Source organism: Cydia amplana, chromosome 11 (assembly GCF_948474715.1).
Source record: "Cydia amplana chromosome 11, ilCydAmpl1.1, whole genome shotgun sequence".
In the NCBI taxonomy this organism is placed as follows: domain Eukaryota; kingdom Metazoa; phylum Arthropoda; class Insecta; order Lepidoptera; family Tortricidae; genus Cydia; species Cydia amplana.
Window position 1 is genome coordinate 12319252 of NC_086079.1, and position 27912 is coordinate 12347163.

General features: G+C 34.2%; 1 protein-coding gene across 1 annotated transcript in view; it reads right to left on the reverse strand.

Annotated features, from left to right (window-relative positions):
• The window catches only part of LOC134652122 (collagen alpha-1(XVIII) chain-like), a 202925-nt gene that overhangs the window by 35013 nt on the left and 140000 nt on the right, over positions 1-27912 (reverse strand). Inside the window, exons 4-7 of the mRNA XM_063507290.1 lie at positions 10598-10669; positions 8639-8689; positions 5208-5292; positions 4196-4242 (exon numbers count right to left, since the gene is read on the reverse strand). Coding sequence (XP_063363360.1) covers positions 4196-4242; positions 5208-5292; positions 8639-8689; positions 10598-10669 — 255 coding nt within the window. The remainder of the gene's footprint in view (positions 1-4195; positions 4243-5207; positions 5293-8638; positions 8690-10597; positions 10670-27912) is intronic.

Below are 27912 nucleotides of genomic sequence, written 5' to 3' on the forward strand. Positions count from 1 at the left end.
CAGATACATTAATAGTACCTAATATTTAAAGTTAGCAAAGCTTTATAGGTACAACATTTCCAAATTCTGGCGCTATTTGAAAATAAAATGTATCCAGCCTGACCTAAATGCTCCAGGTCCAATATGGCAGTTGGCCGGACAACGCTTAATTGTTTGGTATCGTTACCTTAGACAGGTTTAGGTTTTAAGTCAGATCTTTCTGAATGTCAGAGGTAATGTATACATCACACCACTTGATATCTAAGAAATCTAACCATCGAACACAATTTGCACGATTTAATTCCACATTTCCTGTCCGGCCTTATGAAAAACTTCAGTCCTATCGGAGCCTTTACATAAAACAAAATGTATTCAAAATACAAACTTTGCAACTAGTTGACCCGCTCTGCTCAAACATCCAAGCGTAACCTTTACTCTTTCTTACTAAGACCAGTACTAAGACGGATGGCGGCGTTACGTATGGCGTTGTAGCGTGACGTCTTGTAAATTATGACGCACCGGCTACCTACTGTGTTCACATTGCAACTAATGGCTCCGACAACTGAGCAAATCGGAGCTTTGATGAATAGGCACGAAGCGGGGTGCTCTAATTATTTCTGCCGACGAAGCTTCTGAACTTTATGCCATATTTCTCGTGAAGTAGTTTGTAATTTTTGAAGTGAAAACTTTTTTAGCGGCGCTGGGCACTTTTTGAGGTGGGGAAAAAATGATAAACTCGAGACAGCGTAAGGCGATCACGTGACCGTAAGGCAATCACGTGACCGTAAGGTTTAGATGGCATTTAAATCAATAAAGAAAAACTCAATGACATTACATGAAAAAGGTTCTAATCTTGTACGGGCTGAAATACGAGGATCTCACAGTTACATTCTAACTTTGTATCACTCAAATATAATTCAATAAAGCTACATCTTGATGAAATCGCGGAACTAAACTTTTTCAATAGAAAGGAGGATGGGTCAATTATACATAGTGCTGCAGACATTTGGAGTAGTCATTGAGTTTTCACTTCTGTCGGCACTCCCGGAGTGCAACCCGTTGTTTTTTTTGCTGGTCACTTCCCGGTACTTGGAAAAGTGCTTATTAGGATTTTTTAGGAGTATGCCACGACTTTTTAAATAAAAGGTAGGTAAGGTAAACGTACTAGTGCTCGATATGCTAATTCCCAATAGATGTCCTGCTGTCGCCTCTAGTGACAATGACTTAAGTTTTAAGATGACATGTACTGGGACCGCGTCGAGCACTAGTACGTTTACCTTATCTATAATTATGAAATTTCCTTTGGATAATGGGTTGTATAGACTGGTTTTTATTGTAGTTATTCAAAAGCATGCAAGTTTTTTTTTTAAGATTTTTTTAAAAAAGAAAATTTGCCTATATATGGTGTACCAATGACATTCTTTATAACATAATTGGTAAAATGTTTTCATAAAATGCTTCATTAATTCGGGACATTCTCGTAACAAAAATTTCTGAAGGCCTTAAATAATTATTTAAACAACAACAAAACTATTTGTAAGTAAGTATTTGAAATATAAAGGGTCATGAAAGGGTTGAAACCAATACAAATTCCCGAAAACTCGAAAAGGCCCGAACGGACGCATATCCCCACGCATTCCAGTGTCATTAGAGCGCGTGCGAAATATCACCAAAGAAAACAAAAGGGTACTTACGACACTACTCATTAATTACATTCTAATCCTTATTTTCCCTGCGTTAAGGTAAAAAATAGACTGGCTTTGTCTGTTGACGATGTTGTTTTTGTTTTAGGTAGAGCAAATATGTCTGCCGTGCCGATAAATTGGATGAAACAATACCTGAACGGCCTTTATGTGAGTTTTGCGTTTACGCACTTTTGTTTATACCGAATTGGGCGTTAGAATAAAGTGATTTAAGGGTGTGAGCATGTTTTGAGAGCATTTTAGCACAATTTTATTTATATAATATAAAGTTAAAAATTTATAAACCCGACAATATACACATCATTCTACGAATTAAATACAATATGGGTGGATTTTCTTTTTGGGTCAATGAGGGCAGCTGTCAGATCCCGTACAGCTACGCGAAATTGGTCTTAGAAGACCTTCCCTTGATTTCAAATTAATGGAGATTGCCGGATTGATGGAGATTTTGGAAAAAACATACAGCTTTTTTTTATGCCAATCGAACCCATTCCTATTGAGGATCAAAAGTTTGTATGCAATCAAAAAAAAAAATCCGGCTAGAAAAGCCACAAATCGAGGAAAACTTTTCCCATACAATTTGTATGAAAATGAAAACTTTTATTTTTCACGTGCTATTTTTCTATGCCAATCGATTCCATTCCTATCCAGTATCAATAGATTCTTTGGGATCAACTTACGGTAATGTACTAAAAAGCCACAAATTAATAAAAACTTTTTCCATACATTTACTATGGAGAAAACGTGAAATTTTATTCATAATTTTCTATCTCGCCCATCAGTCCTACAGCAATGTCTTCATACAGTATTATGGTCTTTAAATGTAACACATATCAGGCCATAGTGACTACCATATATTTTCCATATTTGATATAACTCTGGTAGGGGAGTGTAGTCCAGTGTTGGGACTGTCCCTCACCCGGCGCGGCCGGATGCGGCGCGCCCACGCAAGGTCGAAAAATCCAACGCAAGGATTAAAGCTTGTTTAACATAAAATCAAAATAGACGCCTTATGGTTACACCAAACTCTACATAATCTTTGCTAAGACAAGATGTCAAAATACCATCGTAAACATTCAATTTATTTGAAAATATGACGTGTATAATACATAATAACATTCCTACATTTTTTCTGTCAAATCGTTGCAGAGTTAGCTTAGCTTACTTTGTTTGTTCGAAGCCGTGTAAGATGACTTCTAAATTTCTTATATGTATATTCTCTGTGTGAGCACTGTTAACATTTTGCTTGTGTTTTCAAAGTCACACTTTTTCCAGTTTTTCCAAGCAACTATAACAAGCGAACATTTCTCCCGACTGAATGTTTTTTAAATTAAGCTTAATTGTTTGAGTAATCGCTGCTATTAAATTTTCCCCAAAGCTCGCGGCTTCCTCGGCTAAAACGTCATAGGTCTCAAGTTTGAACTAACACATTACGTCTTTTGTATCGTAGTCATCAAGTGTCGGGTACATTCATCAGTGTCCAATTCGCGGCGTGATACCACCGTTGATAGTTTGATGATACCTGGCCCCTATTTCACCACGGTGACAGGTGCGACAATTGTCGACATCACTGTTACTGACGTCATAGGCCTCCATAGACTACGGTAACCGCTTACCATCGGACGGGCGGTGTGCTTGGTTGCCACCAACATATTCACTAAAAAAACTCCATTATATCGCCAATAAATAAGTACTTATTTTACGAAGCTAATGACAATTGTCACAAGAAACACGACAATTGTCACGAAATTCCGACACAGAACTCATTTTCTGTCAAGAATTACCGAATCGTGTGACAATTGTCATCATCATCATCATCATAAACTTCGAAAGAGAAATACTTACCTGTTTTATGCCGATGTAATAAAGTTTTTTTTAAATAATACAATGATGGTGGCAAACAGGAATACGGCCCGCCCAATGGTAAGCGGTAACCGTAGCTCATGGATGCCTGTGACGTCAGCAACAGTGACAATTGTCGAATTATCGTTATTTATCGCACCTGTCGCCATGGTGAAATAGGGGCCAGTGCATGAACGACCGATAATTCCTCTTGTCACTGCTCTTGTCTCAGTAGCGTTGAAATGACGTACTATGCCGGTATAGACTGTTGTCTAGGGGGCTAAGTATACTTGTAAGTTAATACAAATGTTAATTTGGTAAATATTTTAAGAAAGTGGATAAATGAAGTGTGTTTTAATCTTAAACAAAGTCATGATCATGATACTTTACTCTTATCTGTGCATGTACCTAAGTGCAATCCGTTCAGTACTACAAAAATAATTTTATTTTATTTATGTACATATATATAGTAGAAAATAATATTAGAAACAAAATAAGACTGAAAGATTTCTTTAAAAATATGAATCTAGATTTGTTATTTTAATCCATTTATTGTTGGTTGTGCTTGTTACTCGTTAAGAAATCAAATTCATGCATTATAAAGTAGTCACTACTTAAGTACATTACAATAAAAATGCAGTGTAAGAGTGATATAAAAATCAAATTCTTGCCCTTGGTCCTCGTTCGCCTTTTTCTCCTCTAAGTGCCATTGGATAACCTGAAAAATAATTTAAGGTTAACTTTATCTTGTTATTTGTCATAAAACCTTACAAAGTAAACAGTGTAGATTTCTTTACCAGGCGAGGAGTTTTGTCTTACATTTTCCTTTCTAATTTTGATTCTGCTTATTAGGTCCAATCCAATGTTTGTACCACAAAGCTTAAAGCTAGTAAAAAACTTTATCGCACATAAGCAATAACAAGTTGGACTGAATTATTTTTATCATTTTCTACTGTATTAAAATCAGTTTGGTCGATATTATTTATAACATCGTAAAATGATTAAATCAAAATTTCGAGGGTTGAAAGGTTTGAGTAAATAAAAATAGAAACATATAATCAGAAACAACAAAAACTGATTTCTGACCTTCCAACCAAGATCGATAACTATGCTTTACTGGGATTAGTTTGGTGTACTCAGGATAATGTAATATTCTTAGCGACTAGTAAATATAAAAGAATATTACGTATATTTTTCGAAAAGCTCATTGTTACTAGTCGAGATTGGAACCCAGAACATCCAATTTGCAAACCGCACATCTTACCAATAGTCTAGAGTCCATCTAATATAACACTACATAGACTCTTGAAGTGACAAAATGTGGAAATGCCGCTATCAACGTTAACTTTTCATAGGAATTTGTCGTTTGTGGTGATACTTCCACATTAATTTTTAACAAGCAGAAATGTCTGCGAACGATGCTATTAAGCTTAGAATAAATTCCATCCAGAATGGATCGATACGATCCAGAGGCCGTGAGTTCAAGTCTCACCCAAGGCAGTATTTATTCCACTTTTAAATTTATTTAAGCATGATACTTCCTCAGTCTGTGTACAGATAGTCAGACGAGAGACAAGAGGAAAGAGGGAGACTCTGTCATCAGGGCACCGAAATGAGAGAGAACAAGTCATGTTGCTTATATAACCCTATTTAACGAGTACTAAGTACGAATCCAGTAAATACCGTCTAGTCCGGGGGGCGGGGGTGGGAAAGGAGGCATCGTCCCGAAGCGGCCTGAGCCTTCCACGTCTCCTTCTTCTTGGTCCACCTGTGTAAGTAAAGTAATTAGTAAAAGGGTTGTTATTTCTACCGAAAGTGTGTTTTAGTATACTTGTAAAGTGATCTAGAAAAATGCGTGAGGATATCCACCTACACAGGTTAGTTTTAGACAAATATAATATAGTATATTATGTACGTAATTATAATTAGGTACGAGTAGTCCTAAAGTCTCTAAAATAAAATCGACACAAATGGATAGCAATTGCATCTCAGTTGCTTTGTAGGAAAACTGTGAAGTTTGCTTGCAGCCGGCATGCCTTTCCCATTCAAATTGTCGGTTGCCATCCATATGTGTCGGCCCTAAAATAAGTCCTATAATAAAATAGTCCCGAGACAATGAAGCGTGCTTGTCAACTTGTCAAGCACGTAAGATTAACAATCGCGATTGAGCATTTACAACCCCAATTGAAGCGATTGCCAAGCGCGGTAACCTGATTGATGTGTTGACAGGAACTTTGATTGTGTCGACCGATTGGCTATAGAGACCACGCGTGTTGGAGGGTCTGCCATCTCGTGACCTGAATCGAAAGCGTAAACAATTCACGCTTCTAAGCAGGTGCTGCCCCCTACACTTCTCGCTGGCTCTATTTGATGATCGCGTGGTACAGGTTACGATTGCGACAATTTCATTGTTTAGTATTGCTTCTCTATAGTAGGTAATAGGGTCATTTGCAATTGTTTTGTACCTTTGTCCAATTTTTTCTTAACATTCTCAGTTTCGTAACGAAAATTAACCATACAAAAATGCAAATTTGTATAGCTAACATTCGTAACTATACTGAGAATGTTAAGAAAAAATTAGACAAAGGTACAATACATTTGCAAATGACCCAATAATAACTCTATGGCTTGACAAGCACACTTGTTTGTATCGGTATCACTTTGACACTTCGTTACCGTTAATCTGTCAGCTCCCAGTGGCTCATATTTGAGCCAGAATGCTTATGGGTGACGTCATATCGTGGGAAACGACAGGTTAATCGTCCTAAAGTGCGGATTGTGATATTTGTGATTGGTAGTGTTTATTTTCTAGCAATAATTGGGTTAGTTGGAGATTGAGGTAGCTATCTAGCTATACAGGTTGAAAAAGCAAGCATGTAGTGTTACTGATAAGTTATAATTATAAGATAGATTTTTTTATAATTCCGCCAAAAATTACAACAAAATGTTACAATTTTAAAATAAACCTTTAATAACAAACCAGCCTAACTGTAAAGTACAGTCACATGTTTTAATTTATGACCCATTTTTGTACCTTGTCACAGTGACAATAGCATGAGGTCTCTAGCGACTTTCATATTGATTATCACTGTGACAAGGTACGAAAATGGGTCATAAATTAAAACATGTGACTGTACCTATGTACAGTACCATTCTATAATGGTAACTGTAATTCATACATCTTTGTTTTTTAGTTCAAAATCTTACAATACTTATACAACGTGTGGTGCATACATCAAATACTTACGTATTAACGAAGATAAGGCAGTGTATGTTTATTATTATTCAAATGAATTATAATCGGTATGGGTTGCAATTTGCAGATTCGACAAACTAAGAGCATATTAGAGCATTAAACATTTTATCTAAATCAGTTACTCGCTCGCACAAATATAAAAGTGCGGGAAGGTAGTTAATGTTACACGACGTATGTTGCAACAATAGTCGCTATAAGTCTTTTATGTTGCCAACTTCCCCGAAAGCCACCGACTTCAATCAGCTATACACTTGTGGTTCATAGAAACTAACGAGACCGCACACAAAGGAAATAAGGTATTGAATTTTACACCTTATATAACTTTTCATAAAGTTGGATTTTCCTCGAATTCTGAGGAAAGAATCACTGCAGTTGCATTTTACGTACGTAAAGACGTATCTACCTTTGTGCAAATGTTGAGGAGTAGGTATATCCTCGACAAGAAGTAGCAGCGTAATGATGCCTGTGAAACGATTGGATCTCAAAATTTTATAAATATTCCGGGTATAACTTTGAACACGACGACAACGACGAATTGAGTATTTCTTACTCTAATTTGCATTGCATTTTTTTTTAAGTTTTTTTTAATACCTATAATAATTGTCTTTTTTTTTTCATTTACTGCAGTAATACATAACGAGTTGTATTTCTGCGTAATATTTTTTCCAATACATTTTCATCCAATGGAAATCAAACGCGAATATAGTTAATATAAAACACGCATACTTTTTTGTACTAAAATGTAGTATTTTAAAATGTATAATCTTACAAGTAACTTCTTTCATGTAGTAACCTTTATTTTTATATTTTATTTTTAACAAAAATATTTTGTGCCAAACAAAATAAACCTCGATATTTTTATACTTTCATTAAAATAATCAAGCATGTTTATGTTGCAAAATTCTCTTTCATGTATACCGATTTTATATTATAGTACATAATATGTTTTACCCTACAAAGAAATAAAATTCAACCTGTTAACGATTATATATTTCTTCGGTTGAATATTAGAAGACGAAATACATTGTCATTCAAAAGGCGTTTAGTTTATATTACTTAGATAAGTACGTATACTCGTATTGCAAAAAATAAAGTTACTATAGCCTATTATGGTATTATGATAGCCTAAGGCGCTTCGCCGACCTATAATTTGATTGAATACAGATAACGCTCAATGCACTTTTGTTAATTTAATCACCTATTGTAAGCAGGGCGATGGCCGCAATATCGTATCAGATAAAGGAATGCTCGGTAATGCTGTCAACAATTACTGTTATAACAAAGATGTGTATGTATTTATTGAATTAACAGTTAATAATATTATACGGTAACTTATAAATGATACATACCTACTACGAAATAAGTGATTCAGGAATTCAAGAATTGATTAAAGTCGTGATAAATCTTTTTTTAAATCTTAATTGTTACTAATCACTATGGGCCATTGTTGTCTTTTAAACAAATAAATTGAATTTAGAAACCACACGAATTAAATTTTAAAAAGTTTGTTTTTTATATTTGTTCAAAGCAAGTAGGTACTTATATAAAGTATTATCTGTGTCGTAAAGTTTTATACATACTTTATAATAATTTAGAATTTTCTCCGATCAAAATGTTAGTATTGCTAACAGTGAAGTTTGCCAAAAACTTTTTTTGTTAGGTAAGTGTTATACGTACATATTACAAACGTTCACAATTGCATTGTTAGTGAGAATTGTGCAAAAAGCTGTTAGTTTGGACATCACGAAGTGCAAAACGTGTTAATTCGACACATTAATTATGAATGTGCCACCAGACCTCCTCAGTGTTAGTGAGTCAAATCCAACATAAATAGGAAAATCATATCGTAGGTAATCACCAAAAAATTGTCAATGTCAATCTCGTCTCCGCCGCTGCCTTTACCCATTTCCTGTCAAAACGTTAAAAATAAAATGATTTATATTTCTGGGGATTTTCGCATTAATAATATTGTAAAAGTACATTGTAATTTTTTTTTGATGCACAATGTATTATAAATAATAAATAAATAAATAAATAAATTCTTTATTTCATAATAGTATACATTTTTGTGATACAGGGGATGGAGCCGCCCGGTAAGCTTATGCTTGTGTTGGGAGGCACCGCTCTTCCCTAGGTTTATAAGTAGTACAATATTTATTTTATTTTATTAACATTAGGTAACTAAGATATGTAGGTAATTAATTATACAGAATTACTAGTTAATATGTTTTAACTTAATTCTAAAACATGCATTACAACACAGCTACAAGTACACTGTTTCTGTTAATTCTTACTCGTTTCGTGTGATTTAAGGTGTGAATATCGACTGAGACAGGTGTTTGTGTTTGTGTGCGTGTGCGTGTGCGTATGCGTGTGCGTGTGCGTGTGCGTGTGCGTGCGTGTGTGTGTGTGTGTGTGTGTGTGTGTGTGTGTGTGTGTGTGTGTGTGTGTGTGTGTGTGTGTGTGTGCGCGTGTGAGTGATTGAGTGTATTCTAGTACTCTGTTCTTAGCAGCTTCTCTGTTTCGTCGAAGGTTTTAGTTTTAAGCCATTTAGTGAGATGTAATTTACATTCGTGGTATGTTTTTGAATGAATATCTAATTCTCTGTTAATTTTATTATAAAGGTAGGCCGACTTTGAATTAAACTGCGATCTTGCAAAGTAAGTTCTCGTACGTAAAAATTTAGCTACATTGACCATATTTCTTTTGTTTTTATAATTAGGGTTGTAGGGTATTAGTTTGTGTTTTTTCAATATTGATTGCAGAACATATAATTTCCTTACCGATAGAAGATCAGTAGTTTGATAAAGCATTTCAGTAGGATATCTAATTTTTTTGAAGTACATGACTTTTATGAGTGCACGTTGTGCTCTTTCAAGATAGATAAAGCGACTTTTCGCTGCACCACCCCAGACCGATATGCAGTACAATAAGACAGATTGCACCAGGGAGACATAAATTTCGTTTAAGATGTTGCGAGGCTTTGTAAGATTTGTTTTACCTGGTGTAATGTGCCTTAGCGACTTAAAGATCCAGAGCAGTTTTCTGACTCTACCGATTACTTGGTCAAGGTGGGAATACCAATTTAAATGCTCGTCCAGTTGTATACCTAAATATTTCGTTTCAGATACTTTTTCAATAGTTGGACAGTTACAAGTAGAAAAATCAGTTTGCTGACACGAATGAATTTTTAAATCTATTAGAGTAGTCGGTTGTGAGATGCTAAAACAAACATATTTTGTCTTATTGGTGTTTAATGTTAGTAGGTTCCTCCTTGACCACTTTGATTATAATAGTTATGGGAAAAATGAAGCCAATATAAATGCTAAACAATTCAAGAACTTACAATTCCTATTCAAAATCACGCGTATTAATTTGATATTTGAGTAAAATAATCTTATTTAATGCGCAAAATTAATCATATTCAATTACGCGGCAATACTGTTGATTTATTTTATATTTACATTCATAATTAATAAATGGATAAGCATTAAACGTAAATAAACGTTAGTTAAAAATAAATCAACATACATACCTATTGTAGATACCTACTGAGGAATTTCTTTGATTAATTCATCTCATAATTCATCATTCATAATTCATCTTTCCGAAACACTGGTAAAACCGCCTTTAATTTATATACGAGTATAGCAACTTACTATAAGTAACACATCACATGACACATGACAATACTTTAACCGCGTAGTTGAATTAGGTTTCAATATTTTAAGCTAAAATATACAATACATTTACCAAATATGAGTATTGTTTAAAATTCCATTGTAATTTGACTACGAAAAATATTAAAAACACTTACCTCGAATGTGTTGACACATTGCACTTCAGCCTGTGACGGGGATCCGTACAACTTCAGTTCTTGAAACGCACCCTGTATAACAACCAACGTTACGACACTTTTCCACATCACTGCTTAGTACCTGTCGTAGTCGGACAACTTATCAACCGCTCACTATAATTTAATTAAAATCTTACTTACTATAACGTTTGTGTACGTATGTCTTTATTTTGGATAAGGAAAGTAAGTGACTCATAACACTAGTTAGTAAGTTAATCGAAAATCGCACTTATTGAATGTTTGTTCCGCACTTGTGTAGCTATAATATTATTATCTATCTATATATATAAATGCAAGTGTCCTGACTGACTGACTGACTGACTGACTGACTGACTGATTCATCAACGCAGAGCCGAAACTACAAAAGCTAGAAAGTTGAAATTTGCACACTAGGTTGCATTTATAAAGTGTACAAGAGATAAGAAGCGATTTTGAAAAATTCAACCCCTAAGGGGGTTAAAAAGGGGATGAAATGTTGTATGGGGTTCAAGTTTTATTTTAAGCTAGGAATTTGAAACTTTGTAAAAATGTATTATATTAAAAAAAAAGAAAACTTATTTCAGCGTTTTCGAAAATTCATCCCCCAAGGTGGTGAAAAAGGGGTTGAAAGTTTGTATGGAGATCAAATATTTTTGTGCGTGTGGGACTTGAAACTTTGTATATTGGTATATTATTATAAGACAGGAAAAGTAATTTCAGCGTTTTTGAAAATTCATCCCCTAATAGAGTTAAAAAGGGGTTGAAAGTTTGAATCAATTACAAATGCTTTGAAACTTCTTAGAAAGGCATAATAGCCGATTATAAAAAAAAGTCATTGCGACGTTTTAGGAAATTCAACCCCTAAGGGGGTAAAAAAGGAGATGAAACTTTGTCTTGGGGTGCAAATTTTATTTTAAGCTAGGACCTTGAAACTTTGCAAAAAGGTATTAAATTAAAAAACTAGAAAACTAATTTCAGAGTTTTTAAAAATTCATCCCCCGAGGTGGTGAAAAAGGGGTTGAAAGTTTGTACGGAGATAAAATATTTTTGAGAGTTCGGGACTTGAGTCTTTGTATAAAGCCATATTATTAGAATTCAAGAAAAGTAATTTCAGCGTTTTTAAAAATTCATCCCTTAAAAGGGTTAAAAAGGGGATGAAAGGTTGTATGGGGTTCAAGATTTATTTTAAGCTAGGAATTTGAAACTTTGTAAAAATGTATTATATTAAAAAATAAGAAAACTAATTTCAGCGTTTTCGAAAATTCATCCCCCAAGGTGGTGAAAAAGGGGTTGTAAGTTTGTATGGAGATCAAATATTTTTGTGAGTGTGGGACTTTAAACTTTATATATGGGTATATTATTATAAGACAGGAAAAGTAATTTCAGCGTTTTTAAAAATTGATCCCCTAACAGGGTTAAAAAGGGCTTGAAATGAAAGATTGAATCCATTACAAATGCTTTGAAACTTTTTAGAAAGGCATAATAGCCGATTGCAAAAAAAAGGAATTGCGACGTTTTAGGAAATTCAACCCATAAGGGAGTAAAAAAGCGGCCAAGTGCGAGTCGGACTCGCCCATGAAGGGTTCCGTATTTAGGCGATTTATGACGTATTAAAAAAAAACTACTTGCTAGATCTCGTTCAAACCAATTTTCGGTGGAAGTTTACATGGTAATGTACATCATATATTTTTTTTAGTTTTATCATTCTCTTATTTTAGAAGTTACAGGGGGGGGGACACACATTTTACCACTTTGGAAGTGTCTCTCGCGCAAACTATTCAGTTTAGAAAAAAATGATATTAGAAACCTCAATATCATTTTTGAAGACCTATCCATAGATACCCCACACGTATGGGTTTGATGAAAAAAAAAATTTTGAGTTTCAGTTCGAAGTATGGGGAACCCCAAAAATTTATTGTTTTTTTTCTATTTTTGTATGAAAATCTTAATGTGGTTCACAGAATACATCTACTTACCAAGTTTCAACAGTATAGTTCTTATAGTTTCGGAGAAAAGTGGCTGTGACATACGGACGGACAGACGGACAGACGGACAGACGGACAGACAGACAGACATGACGAATCTATAAGGGTTCCGTTTTTTGCCATTTGGCTACGGAACCCTAAAAAGGGGATGAACTTTGTCTTGGGGTGCACATTTTATTTTAAGCTAGGACCTTGAAACTTTGCAAAAAGGTATTAAATTAAAAAACAATAAAACTAATTTCAGCGTTTTTTAAAATTCATCTCCAAGGTGGTGAAAAAGGGGTTGAAAGTTTGTACGGAGATCAAATATTTTTTAGAGTGCGGGACTTGAATCTTTGTATAAAGCCATATTATTAGAACTCAAAAAAGTAATTTCAGCGTTTTTAAAATTCATCCCTTAAAAGGGTTAAAAAGGGGTTGAAAGATTGTATAGGGTTTAAATTTTATTTTAAGCTACGAATTTGTAACTTTGTAAAAAGTTATTTCATTAAAAGAGAAGAAAACTAATGACAGCGTTTTTCAAAATTCAACATTTAAAGTGGTGAAAAAGGGGTTGAAAACTTGTATAGAGGTCAAAATTTTTTGTAAGTGCAGGACTTGAATCTTTGTATAATGACATATTATTAGAATACGAGAAAAGTAATTGCAGCGTTTTTAAAAATTCATCCCCTATACGGGTTCAAAAGGGGTTGAAAGTTTGTATAGGGTTCAAATTTTAGCTAGGAACTTGAAACTTCGAAAAAAAGGTATTTTATTAAAAAACAAGAAAACCTATTCAGCGTTTTTAAAAATTCATCCCTCGAGGAGGTGAAAAAGGGGTTTAAAGTTTGTATGGAGATCAAATATTTTTGAGAGTGCGGGACTTAAGCTAGGAACTTGAAGCTTCGTATAAAGGTAATTTATTAAGAGAAAAGAAAACTAATTTCAGAGTCTTTGATAACTCATCCCCCAAGGTGGTGAAAAGGGGGTCGAAAATTTGTATGGAACCCAAATATTTATTAGAGTGCGGGACTTGAATCGTTGTATAAAGGCATATTATTACGATACAAGAAAAGTAATTTCAGCTTTTTTAAAAATTCATCCCCTAAAAGTTTAAACAGGGGTTGAGAGGGTTGGACTGTAGCAAAGGGGGGGCTGGGACTTAAATTTTTTTTTGACAAAGTGGTGTCATTATGACACTATTTTTAAATGATTGTAATGTGTAGACCACGTCAAAATATGCATCTTTCATTGGAAAAACTTTTCTCTAAAATAAAAAATGGCCGAGTTAGACGCCTCCAAAGATTGATGTCTTTAAAGGGAGCTGGGATTTGGAAAATTTTCATCGAGAGTGGTGTCATTATGACATATATTTTAAATTATTGTAACGTATAGAACACGTCAAAATAAGCAACTTTTACTTGCAAAACTTTTTTCTAAAATTGAAAATGGAGGAGATAGAGCGTTTTACATTACAGCTTTTAAGGCAGGTCGGTGTAGGTACGACGACGAGCGAAGCGAGGAGGAGTGTTAGGTAGAACGTAGAACTGCGACCTTACAGCGCGCGAGCCGAGCGAGCGAAGCGAGCGTGCCGCGGCAGCGGCCGGCGAAGCGCCAGAACCGACTATTTTATAATAATAAAATTTTACAAGTCCCAGCTCCCTTTAAAAACATCAATCTTTGGTCACGTCTAGCTCGGCCATTTTTAATTTTAGAGAAAAGTTTATTAAGAAAAAAGTGATTATTTCATCAAAATCTTGTAAATTATTCTAAGTGTTTTGAAACCCCCTATGTTTTTTTCATTTTCTCAAAAAAAAATTCTAAGTCCCAGAAACGGCCCCCCTTTGGTACAGTCTGACCGTTGAGAGTTGGTAGAGGGTTCAAATTTTATTTAAAGCTATGAACTTCAAACTTCGTAAATAGGTAGTTAGGTAGTGGGTTTTATTAAATAGTGGACTTGAAAATCTTCTGGGGGTGGAGAGAGATTATATTGAGAACAATTTTATTCAGTTAGGGGCTTGAAACTTCGTAGCCAGGTTGTGAAAGACAAATCTCATGCGTTGTATAATAATTATCAAATGATTAACCGTCCCTACTGTTATCTTTTGCTGCATAATGTTCTAAGCTAAAGTAGAATTTATAACCACCAATATACAAATCCACGCGTACGAAGTCGCGGGCAACAGCTAGTATATAATATTCTGGTCATGTCATCTGTCTCTAATCAAATAGGGTTAAGTAATATACTTACTTCCACCAGACCAGTCCAGACTTACAAAATTTTCAACAGTTTGACGACTTGCAAAAATGTAGTTCTGTCACGTTCGTGTTGCATCTTGCATATGATAGAGCTTCTTTAACTTCTGTCACTTTCTTGCTTGTCTTGGCTTTAGTACTATCAATAAGGAGTTAAGGACCCAGGAGAGTGTCAATTGAACGATTTATTGCACCAATAGATTTTCGGTTTCGGTTAGTATTTCTCAGCGTTAGTGGCACGCGCGTCAAACATAGCTTTAGTACCTACTCGTAAATATATTTATGTTATAATTATTAAATAAGCTGTTTGTAGAACGTAGAACACAGTAGATGGGCCATTTTATTTAAAGTTGGCCCTTACACTTTTTATTCTAAATTGGGATTTTTTATGTTATTTCTACTCAGAATCATGAGCCCTTTGATCCTAATCTAATACCTTTAAACGAGCAATTCTTGTTTATTTATTTATTTATTTATATATATATATATATATATATATATATTTCGGGGATCTCGGAAACGGCTCTAACGATTTCGATGAAATTTACTATATGGGGGTTTTCGGGGGCGAGAAATCGATCTAGCTAGGTCTTATCTCTGGGAAAACGCGCATTTTCGAGTTTTTATATGTTTTCCGAGCGAAGCTCGGTCACCCAAATATTAGGAGAAAAAGTGTCCCAAGATTTCCATACATTTTTCGATCTTTCCATTCCGAAACCGCCAAAAGTCTATGAAAAATTGGTAACGGAATGGGAAAAAACCTTGGGACACCTTTTTTCTCCTATTAGGATAGAAAGAGCTCGTGATTCTGAGTAGAAATAACATATAAATTCACAAATAAAAAAAAAGTGTTAGGGACAACTTTAAATAAAATGACCCAGATGTTAACAGAGATGTACAAAATGGTTTTAAAAAAGCATTTAAATACAAAATGCAAAATACTTTTCAGATTTACTATTTCAAATGCAAAATACCAAATAGTTTTGCGTTTTGTATTGTAAAATAGGTATTTTCAAAATACTTTTTCAAAATAAAATACCTTTTGACCAAATCTCAGATATTTTTATTTATTTTAGGTATTTATCATGAGAATAGCCATAGAATAGATAATGTTCGTCGTTTTCGTTTGACATTGACACTAGTCAGACATAAATAGCCGGTTTAGACTCTCGTGGTTCGCAAGCTCGTCGAGCTAATATAATTTAAACACTAACGGCACGGCAAAAGGTTTATAACCGAATGACAAGCCGAATGCGAGTGTGTCGAGGCGAGCCACGAGACGCGCCGCGAGCCGAGCCGCGAGTCTAAACTCTAAACGGCTATAAGACGCGCACTCTGACCAAAGAAGAAAAAAAGCGGCCAAGTGCGAGTCGGACTCGCCCATGAAGGGTTCCGTATTTAGGCGATTTATGACGTATAAAAAAAAACTACTTACTAGATCTCGTTCAAACCAATTTTCGGTGAAAGTTTACATGGTAATGTACATCATATATTTTTTTTAGTTTTATCATTCTCTTATTTTAGAAGTTACAGGGGGGGGACACACATTTTACCACTTTGGAAGTGTCTATCGCGCAAACTATTCAGTTTAGAAAAAAATGATATTAGAAACCTCAATATAATTTTTGAAGACCTATCCATAGATACCCCACACGTATGGGTTTGATGAAAAAAAAATTTTTGAGTTTCAGTTCGAAGTATGGGGAACCCCAAAAATTTATTGTTTTTTTTTTCTATTTTTGTGTGAAAATCTTAATGCGGTTCACAGAATACATCTACTTACCAAGTTTCAACAGTATAGCTCTTATAGTTTCGGAGAAAAGTGGCTGTGACATACGGACGGACAGACAGACGGACAGACAGACAGACATGACGAATCTATAAGGGTTCCGTTTTTTGCCATTTGGCTACGGAACCCTGAAAAAGGGCGCGCATGGCTAGCAGGCGCCTCTATCGGTCAAATTCGGCAATACAAGCGTCATTCGTTCATTTCATTTTGTTTGACTGGTAATGTTGGCTAAACTTAATCACAAAGTATTTTGCATTTTGAAATGAATATTAAAAATGCAAAATACATCTCGAAAAGTATTTCAAATAAAATACAAAATGGTTTTTACTAAAAGGCATTTAAATGCAAAATACAAAATAGGTATTTTGCATTTTGTATTTGCATTTTAAATAGAAGCATTTCAAATAAATCGCATCTCTGTAACCGCAATGGCCACAGAACATGCCTGCTCGGGTGCTATTAGCACGAGAGGTTATCAACAACTTTGCCCCCTTGTAAAACCAATAACTACCATAAAATGTGCCTACTTTGCTCCAAAATTTGCATAGATTTTAAAATTATTGTGGTAGGTATATAGATATATATGTTGATATGAAAAATGAAAAAAGTTTATTGTATAAATTTAGACATACAGTAAATCACGTCCCTGTGTCCTGATCTAGGAAACCCTGTGTTACAGGACCCAATTTCGTTACTTATACTAGTTTCTTAATCTATATATTGGTAGGTACAAATTGTACGGAGAGTACACTGAAACTTACAGATAGCTATGCCTCTTTTAACATATATATTATTTTTATTTGTGAACTGCATGTGTACGAGTGTTTGTTTATATATGTGTGTGTGTGTGTGTGCGTGTGTGTGTGTGTTAGTGTGTAAAAATGCATACTAAAATATTTATGATAAGGAAGTATTATTTCAATGTTATTATTATAAAATGTATATCTATGTAAATATTGTAAATATTTAATTAATTATTTTAACACGTTTAGGAGGAGTTCCGTGTCGTGGTAATCTAGTTGAGTAAGCCAATTAGTTGGGATGTAGTTTGCAGAATGATTTCATTACTAGAGTTGAAATGAAGGGGTGAAATCTTTGGGCAAATTTTGTACGCGTTTTTGTGGTTTTCCAGCGCTAACGGCGTCTTGTGTCTGCTTCAAAAATCTTGTCATGCAGTTTTCCATAATTGTACATGATTTTTCTAAGATACAATTGGCGAACCGAGAGAACATTGGCATTGTATAGTTCTTTAGTACTGTATCGTGATGGTTTCCGGTAAATAACTTTGAGAAGAGACCGTTGAGCTCTTTCTAAAGTAATGAGGTGCGTCTTTGCCGCCCCTCCCCACACTGATATAATTATATATACGAGTATACGCGATTTAAAGTAGAACCATTACTATCATGTCGTAAGTGTTATAAAACTTAAATGAGGATTTCATAGGTATAAACACTGTTGCACCACAATTACCCAGTGGGGAGAAAAGTAGGTAGGTACATCTAAAATTGAGCAAGGGAATATCTGTCAGATTTAAAAATAAATCTGTATTATTTGTATGCCTAAGAAATTATTAGTACTCAGTCCTATGGGAAACTGGCTTTTAAGGAGATGAAACGTTGATCCAAATATAGACGAGTCTCCGTGGAAACAAAATACGAGGCTAATGGACGTTTACTTTCGCTTATTCCTTTTAGTGAATATAGGGATTTTCGTTTTTAACTGGAAAAAATGCTCATTTATTAATAGTGAATTGAAGTAAAATTATCTTTTTATAGATAAGTTACACTTGTGTGAATTAAATTCCAGTCAATCCAGAGTGCTAAAATTGGTTTGGTGTGCCTATCAACAGTCACCTACAGAACACCGTTTGCATTGACGTTTTGATTTTAAGATAGATATTAAATCGAATGACAAATTCATAGACACATTTTACGTAAGCACCTACTAGATACATGATATCGAGTGAAAATACACGTCGATTGTATAGGTTACCAGGCAACATAACATAAGTTAATCGTGTAATAGACTCCTTGTAAGACCGACGATTGGGTTACAAATAACTACTTAACTACCTAATAAATGCACATCTACAGGTACTTAACTAATTAATTTCATGAAATAAAACTATTAAAACCGCGTATATATCGCGTATATTGAATTTATACTACATACCGACTTTTCGAACCCTTTACAGCGTTTGTGGTCAAATTAAATATACGCGATATAAACGTTTTAATAGTTTTATTTCATGAGTAACTATCGCGGTAATCGAAGACAATATTAATTTATTTCATACTATTCTATCAAATATGTACCTAAATTAATCGCAATAATTTTTTTTCAAGAAAATTTGTGACATTTGATTGAGCACACTTTAACGTATTTACGAAAGTTTCCCGACGCACGCGCAAGTTACGCGCACACACCGCGCTTGCACTGTATTCAACTAAACCCGAAGCCAGTGTAATCCAGATAGCTCGTTGCACAGTAAATACAAAAATGTGGCAGTATCTATGAAAAGGGACCTTATTTTCGACTCTAGTTTCTGAGATAAGTGCACCTTTAGTAAAACTCTTGATCTTTAGTAATCATGCTTATATTATGTTTTTAAATAGATTCATAACTTCCCAATTAAGATGTATATAGATGAGTTTGATAACCAAATCATGCTCATTAAATGAAATAAAATAAAATAAACGAAACATTTAAAAATGAAATTGACACCACAATATAAAATCTTAATTATTTTTCCTAACATTGGCCGATCGGTAGTTAGCTACACAGCACTACAATGCACCCATAACACATACACCTGAGGGGCTACCGCAAACCACGTACTACGTGTTGCATCTCTGTCGCACTTGTAATTTCGTACGTAAGTGTGACATCCCGAGGCAACATGTCGAACGTGGTTCGCGGTAGGCCAGGACACACAAGATCGCTTGTTCCTTCAACGGAAGTCGGTTTATGCATCCTTAGGCATTCCGCTATGTAGACAGGCTGTTTTCATATCAAATATTAAATACATATGTATACCTATTAATATAAAATTTTATGTTGCGTACATTATCCTATTTGCAAGGGCATTGGTGGGTTGCACCATCTTGGTCCGTATAAATCATAGAGAAAAAAATACATAGAGTGCTCACTCCATACATCAGTTTTAGTACCAAAAAGACTATCCACTCAGTTGCTTCTGGTAACTAGAGCTACCAACTTTGAACGCCTACAAATTGCTTCTGGTAGCCAGAGCTACCAGACGACCATTGTACGATTTTTGATTTTTTATCTGTGAGTGGCGGTTTAGAAGCGGTTTAAACTATGTTCCGAGCATAGACAAATAACATGGCAATACAGAAAAAAAAAATTAGCCAACATGATAAAATAAAAATATTTTAAACAGCTGTCGGTTTCAAAGTTGTGCGAAAGTGAAGTTGCGGAAAAGTGGTCGGTGTTTTAAAAATGCCGTAAGTATTTTTAATTACTCTTTTACTATCTAAATTTTATACCAAACGATTATGTATTTATCTAACTAACAGATAGAATGTATATTTCAGTTTTAATGTAGAATTATGAATTACTATCTCACTTCAAAGTAGTTAAACGGTGATTTTTTTCGGTTACTTGCGATTGAAATAAGATAAGACTTTGAAGAATAAGTCATATTTTTCAAATAAAATATTGTTATTTAAATAGTCTAAATATAAAGTTTCATTTATAATCATAAAATCATTTAAACCTGTGATATGTTATACAGGATTAGCGAAAGAAACAATTGTAAGTATGTGCCGGGCGGCTGGTAACTCTAGCTACCAAAAGCAATTTAGCGAACGTCTCGCTCAGACGTCGTAAGGCATGAGGCACACTAGACGCTTTGCGTGCCCGTGTGGTACATTCTTGTTATGTGTTCCTACTAATGTTTCAACTACTAAGATTGTGTTTTGGGGAAACCTGACATTATTTGCACATGGTTATTGGTATATCTTTTATTAGTGCATGGTCATATACAGGGTGTCCCCAGACTATGTCACATGAAGGAAAAGTACCTTAAATAACGTATATAAGAATATGACGGTGACTGAAAATAATGTCTGCATACTTTTTCGAATGCTGGACCTACCTGTGCCTAACGCACTCTGTGTGCCCCGACCCTAATCACCAGCGGCGGCCATTTTTTCAACATGGCGGCCAGTCCTACCGGCGTCGGATCAGGTGTTGCGGGTGTTTTTATATCGGCTTTGTTTATTTACGTTTAAATTAGTGTAATTCCGTATTTAGCAGTTTTCTTTTGTGTAATATGGTTTTGTTCTAACATTCTGTGATTAATGATGTGAAAAATTTATAGTGAAAATGTGATATTGTGTTGTTTTTGATCGGCAAAAGAACCCGAAACTGCGGTGGTACGTAATACTTTCTTGTTATTTACTTGTAAAATCGTAATGAAAGCGATAATTGCAAACTGTGACTATTCTAATTAAAGATTATTAGTTACTTGTTCTTATTAGAACTATATTTCCGTACTTGAGTCTCTTTAACCATTCAAAAATACATCATGAATCAACGAAACATTTCGATCCGTCCTGCGTATTTCTTGCGTGACGTGTCATAAAATGAAATGATGTTTATTTAAGGATTTTTAATATACACTTATATGGTATTTGGTACTAAATAAAAGAAGAACTAATCTACTTTTTTTACGATACTAAAAAATAGGTGTTATCGCTTTAGTTTTTTTTTTTAATACATCTCTGCTTGAAGGTTTCGACTTTTTTAGTGTGTCAAGTTTACGCATTTTTTATAATTATTTTTATTTTAATTACCCATACATTAAGCAACGAAATCAGATTCCTTGTTTTATTAACTATTCTGTGTAAAAAAATCATAGCAAATGGTTCATTAGACGCCAATTAATTAATTTTTCAATAAAACACTGCATCGCGCGGACATTGGCTTAAAAACGCGAAGCAATTTACGCTACAATTTTTGAAATCCAAAAGCAACTGAGTGGCTATTAGCATCTAGCATCGAGTAGCGGAACTATCAGTATTGCTACTTGACAATAGATGTAGCACCGACCGGAAAGTCTTATGCTGTTGAGATAAGACTTTCCGGTCGGTGCTACATCTATTGTCAAGTAGCAGTACTGATAGTTCCGCTACTCGATGCTAGATGTAGACACTGAAATTAATAGTCTGAACTGATGTATGGAGTGAGCACTCTTGTCTTACTATATTTCTCTATGGTATAAATACAAACAATTCTCTTTTTTTTCATTCCGTAGTCAAGTACGAACACTTACAGTTTCGCCATGTCCGTATGTATGTCTGTCGGTCCGTCAGCGGCATAGCTCACTGACTGTTAGTGCTAGAAAGCAGTAATTCGGCATTTACTTCAATCATGCTGACAAAATGATAAAATAAAAAGTTGAAAAAAAAAATCGCTACTGCAGTTACCAAGTTTCTGCAGATACTCGTAATCTTTTTACCTCATTTATCTGTTATTCCGTATCAGTGCGGAAAGAACGCAATACAAAAGACCTCGCTTTAAACACGTTTTAAAATAAAAATGCCTTTCGTATGTACAACAGCGCAAATTTTTATTGCAACAGGAAGACCGGAACTTTTTGTTATATTCCTTTAGCTATTCGGTTTTTTCCATTCGGTGGCGCGGAAAAAGCGGGCTCGATAAAAAAAGGTACCTACACCTGAAAATAAATAACGTACTACGCATACATGGGGATGGAAGGCCACGCTTTTTTACTGATAAAATAAAATCGTACTATTCGTGCTCAAATTTTTATATTTGTTTAAATGTATTCTTTAGAAGACTTTGATTAAGTTTTTAGGTAGGTAATGTAACTGATCCATCTATACTTTGTGCACTCGTATTTGCGTCATTTGACACATGACACTGACAACAGCAATAGAACGTAAAATATCTTGCACATAGAAATTACAAAGGAAGACAATTGAATTGCGAACGTTTACGTTCGACGTCTTTTTTTTTAAATTTTAGGGTTAGCCGGACACTACCGTTATAAATCGGTAGTCAATCGATATAAATTTTTCATTTTAGGTCGCAACAATTCAATTCAATTCAATGTTTTATTCATAAAATATACATTTTACACGTCAAATTTTTAAACATTATTAAATTTAGGTAAATATTGTTATAAATAATTCATATTACAATAGTTATTAGATATTTATAACAAAATATTATTAAATGTATTATGTCTTCTTATTATTATTTATTAACCATATAATTCTAGCTTTATTTAAATCTCAAATAAAAATTCATTAAACGTCTCAATTCGATACCTCAGTCTAGGTGCCATCCAATCGTAATCGCTTGCTGTGACAATCGATTTGGGTTAGTTATATCTCTATATACGTCAGTCATAATGTGTCAAAAGACGCAAATAAAAATAATTCCACTATAAGTCATCAGGGTGCTTAGTCAACATGCCAATCGTTTGCGCTCCCATAGAGAAAAAAATACATAGATTATTGCTTACTCCATGCATCAGTTTTGGTACCAAAAAGAATATTATTTTCATAGTCTACATCTAGCATCGAGTAGCGGAACTATCAGAACTGCTACTTGATAATAGATGTACTAAAAGTGATGTATGGAGTGAGCACTTTTGTTTTACTATATTTCTCTATGGCGCTCCATAGCGAAAGAAACGCCACTGTTACTGTCGCACTAATATAAAAAGAGTGATAGAGAGACACAAAGCGTTTCGTTTCAAATATTTCAAGTCAACCAGGGATGAGCGTGGTTTATGTAATTCCTAATAAAATCTATACATACCTACTCGTATTATTTCTTCTTCTTTATTTGTCATGCCCTAACGGACGTCGGCGACCACCTTTGCCATCTCTCTCTCTCTCCTGCTCTTAGCCATTCTTGCCAGTGTGGCTGCGTATTATTTAGAAATGTGAAAGTTGGAAAGTTTATACCTCTATCACGCAAAAACGCCTGATCAGATTTCGATGGACTGTGAATCTATCCGTCCACCGAAATCTGGTCAGGCATTTCTATAATGGGGGTTACGAAGACGCTTGGTTATAATAATTATGCTGTTATGGTACCTAACTAAAGTATCATTCAAGTATAATGAGGGAAAAGATTTTTTTTTTAAATCTATTTATTTAAAAGAAGCCTTTATCAGAAAGACATGTCGGCTCCGTTGGGCCTCTATAACAAAGAATTTCAACAAGTGTTACTAAACAAAAACATCAAAAAAACTGTACACAAATATAGCACTTTTTGACAGTGGTTCCGCCAATATAGATTGGAAAACCCCAATATCCGTTACTGTATACAGGAATAGTCTTGTACCAGATTCCTTTCTCTTGCGATCTTTCATCAAAGAACTCCTTCCAGCGACCATACATTTTTCCTTTAGAGGGAAAAGATGAAAATACAATACAACATACGTACCAGTCAAAATCATAACCCTCGTTTTGCTTGTACATTTCTAAGAAAACAATCTAATCTGTATTCACTAAACAATCTATTTTTTCAATCTTTTAGCTCCAGAACTTCGTAATCCGCCAGATAAAATAAATAAGCCTGATAGGATTACACAAGAATTTATTTTCATTTTAAAAGTGGAGTTTGCAAGGAGTGTGTGCCTTCCAGATTATTTTTATTGTTGAAATACTTTTGTTATACAAGAAGACAAACATTTTGCAGTTGTTGACTATGATGCACAAATACGGGTAGTAAATATTTTCTAATGTTAAATTAAAATGAAACTGTCGCATTACCTTTTTTTTTTGAATACATAATATGGAAACTTTTGAAATGCGGACTGAAGTATATCTGATGGCATTGGAAATAGGTATCGGACATCATCACTATCACTACATGTATTATAAAACTGAGTCGCTTCCCGCTGTATGTCTGTCTGTATGTATACTTAGATCTTTAAAACTACGCAACGGATTTCAATGTGGTATTTTTTAATAGATAGAGGAAGAGGAAGAGGAAAAGTTCAGGAGTTCAAGAGTCAAGAGGAAAGTTTATGTATAATTTGTTAACCCGTGCGTAGCCGGGGCGGGTCGCTAGTATCCCATAAAACCAACACTCGTTCAGTTCCGACTGTCTTGCTGCCGCTGCATTGTATAGAAAACGTCAATCTAAATGACTAAATATCCTTCGAGCGACACAGTAGCGATTTAATTCGTCGCAGTAATTGGATCTCGTGATTTCGACTCAAAGCTCGCCTTGACTCGAAGTCGAATTCGGCTTTAATGAACACGAGATTGCAGCTGCCTTTGCATCCGGAGCTCTAGGGACTTTATAAATGCTTAAGGAGGAAGTCTAAGGCTAGTCGTTATGCCGGAACTTTGGGTAATCAATCACCAATTTATAAGGAAGTAGGGGAGAACTGGGCAAAACGAGGCTCAGTTGAGAAAGGGATTTTTATTTTAATAATTATTGAAATTAAGAACTGAAAACTATAAAAATTGCCAAACTGCAGTATTCGAACTTCAAGATATTCACAAGAGACGACACGTACTAGATCCATTCTAGATACGTTATACAAGTTGAGATTTCAACTAATAGTTCTCTTTTGCAGCGCAATTCGGGCAACCAATGTCACTTTTACGATAGATCGTGTTAGATATCTATTAGATGTGAATTAGATCTCTAAGTAATATCTTGTGGAAATCGTTCAAGAGTATCTCCAAAATCGCGGAAATGTCAAATTTGACAGGTTAGATCTTAAACATACCGTTATCGTATCTTGGCGATGTCTAAAAGATATCTTATAGATGTCTATTACAAAATCCGAATCGGGCCCATAATTCAGGTTTTTCTTCTCTGCAATTAAACTTTAAAGGAAAAAAGGAAAACAACCAACTTCCTAAGTTTTTTTGTTAATACCTAATAACTTATCTTTATTTATTTTTTGTCTCAAGTTAGGTTATTTATAATATGAATATAAAAGTAAAATATAAAAACACTTACAAAATAATAAAAAAAATACATATAAACACGTTCCTAATTTTATTATTATAATTTGTTAAACTTTCAAAGAGTTATTTTAAGTTCGCCATTTGTACATCACTGTTGTATATGTGCAATAAAGTTTAAATAAATAAATAAATAAAGAGGAAATCGGAGATAATGAAATTTTGTTGGTTTATTCCGTGATAAACTAAAGCGTTTTTTAACGATGCAAATTTAAATATAAATGTGATTGTGTCTAGGGGAAAAAGTTTGCGCTAATCTAAAAATAAATAAGTGCGTATGAAATACATTGGGCAAGTACTTAGATTCTTAAGTGCTTAGATGCTTGAAGGGTTTTTGCTAATTATATTTTTATAACTTGTGGTAAAAATGTAATACACTAAAACCTACAATTTACTACAGTATTTAGTTATACAAATGGATGAAAACGCTCTACATACTTAACCTACTTATTGGTTTTATTGATCTTGAAAATGTAACTTACATCTACATTACCGGTTGTGCACCCCATGATAAATCATTTTACACCAATTACAAACCATTTATCTATTATATTTTATTTATTTATATTTTATTTCAATTATTATTTCATAACTAGTACAAGCTATTGTTTGCATTAAATTTACTGGAGTATTTTCTGCAATGTTACTAATAAATAGTTTCACATATTATGCAACGAGTACTAATACCTCCACGGTCGCCCAGCCAAGTCGTGAAACGCTGCGCCAGCAAAATTTAGATTTCCTTGACAGCTTTTAATTAAAAATACTCTTGCTCAAAGAGGTCTTTGATTTTTGTGTCATTTTAGTGCCTCATTTATTTTATGTTAAATAATTTAAGTATTTACTAAAACTTGGGCACGTGCAATTAAATTGTAATGAAACCTAAAACTCAACACACCGCTGCTACCAAGTTCAAGTCACAAAAATATAATGTATCGTCTATTTCTTTAGTCATCCCGACATTTTAGCAGGGTCAATATAAGATCACATTACTTGTAGTATAGAAATGCTTTATTATTTTTCGTACAACAGTTAAAACATGAAAGACGGTAAGCAGCTTATTCCATAAAATGGAGCCAGAGACCATCATAAAATTGACAATAAGAGGATTAGTTTAGTTACATGATTACTCAGGGTAACCCTGAGTATAATGGACTGATACGGGAGTAGCAACTTGTAAATCTTGTAACTTGCTCTCTCGGAAGGGTTTCCACGGAAGACCAGCGTCGAGATCCTTAGATGGTATCTTGACATTACGCTGAGTGGAGACCTTTTCAGTGACGCTTAATAATAAATTAGTTCTGTTGTCTCATGTAATTCCTAAATTTAAGCGTTTTCTGAATAAATTTCTTCTATTCTATTCTATTCTATTCTATTCTAAATAAATAAATATTGTATGTGAGTATTGTAAGTCTTACCTATATATAACAAATACACATATTTTCTCAAGAAATACATTATTGGGGGACATGTTCGTTGTCAAGTCGGTAGTACCCACATATTTTATACTGCTGGGTTATTAAGTCTATAAGAGTTTATTTATCCTACGTGATTTCTCTGGTATACTATATTCACTTATAGGTTTTTTTTTCACATAGTCCGTGACCGTATCTGTAATACGTTGTAGCGGCCTATTGGTCCAGTGACATCGCGTCCTGATACAAAATGTACAGAAACCGCAACATGATGTCGACAACATTCCGTTCGGACCACAGAACGTGGACGAGATCCACTACCATACATCTCCTGATTATAATCTATTTATTAATTTCAGATTCATAAACGACAACTAACAAGCCTCAATTAGCTATTAATAATTTATCTTAATCTATAATTTTCACTTATGTATGTAAATTTTGTAAGAAAAGTAAAACATGAATTTAATGAATTGAAGATTGTAAAGTCTCATTAATAAGGGGGTAAATCTATCTGATCTTGACTCAATCACTTAAACATGGCAGTTTGTAGTAGTAGATTTGCCAATTTTACATGACTCAGAAAATATATTAGTAGCCCATAATTTTACAATTTTAGTCGGCTATTAGGGATTTTTAGTTATTCGTACAGTTTTGACAACAATGGTAAACCACTCACTTTAAAAATGTTGAAATGAAAATGGCTTTTAAATCCCTCTTTCAATTGAGCACCTCGATAACAAAAATTTTACAAATCTGTTAGAAACGATTCTTCTTTTTGTTTTCAACATGGCGAATACAATCAGTAGATACGTATATTTTGTTAAAAATAAAAGCAAAATCGCGATTTACGTAAAACTGGATTCGGAAATAAAAAGTTAAA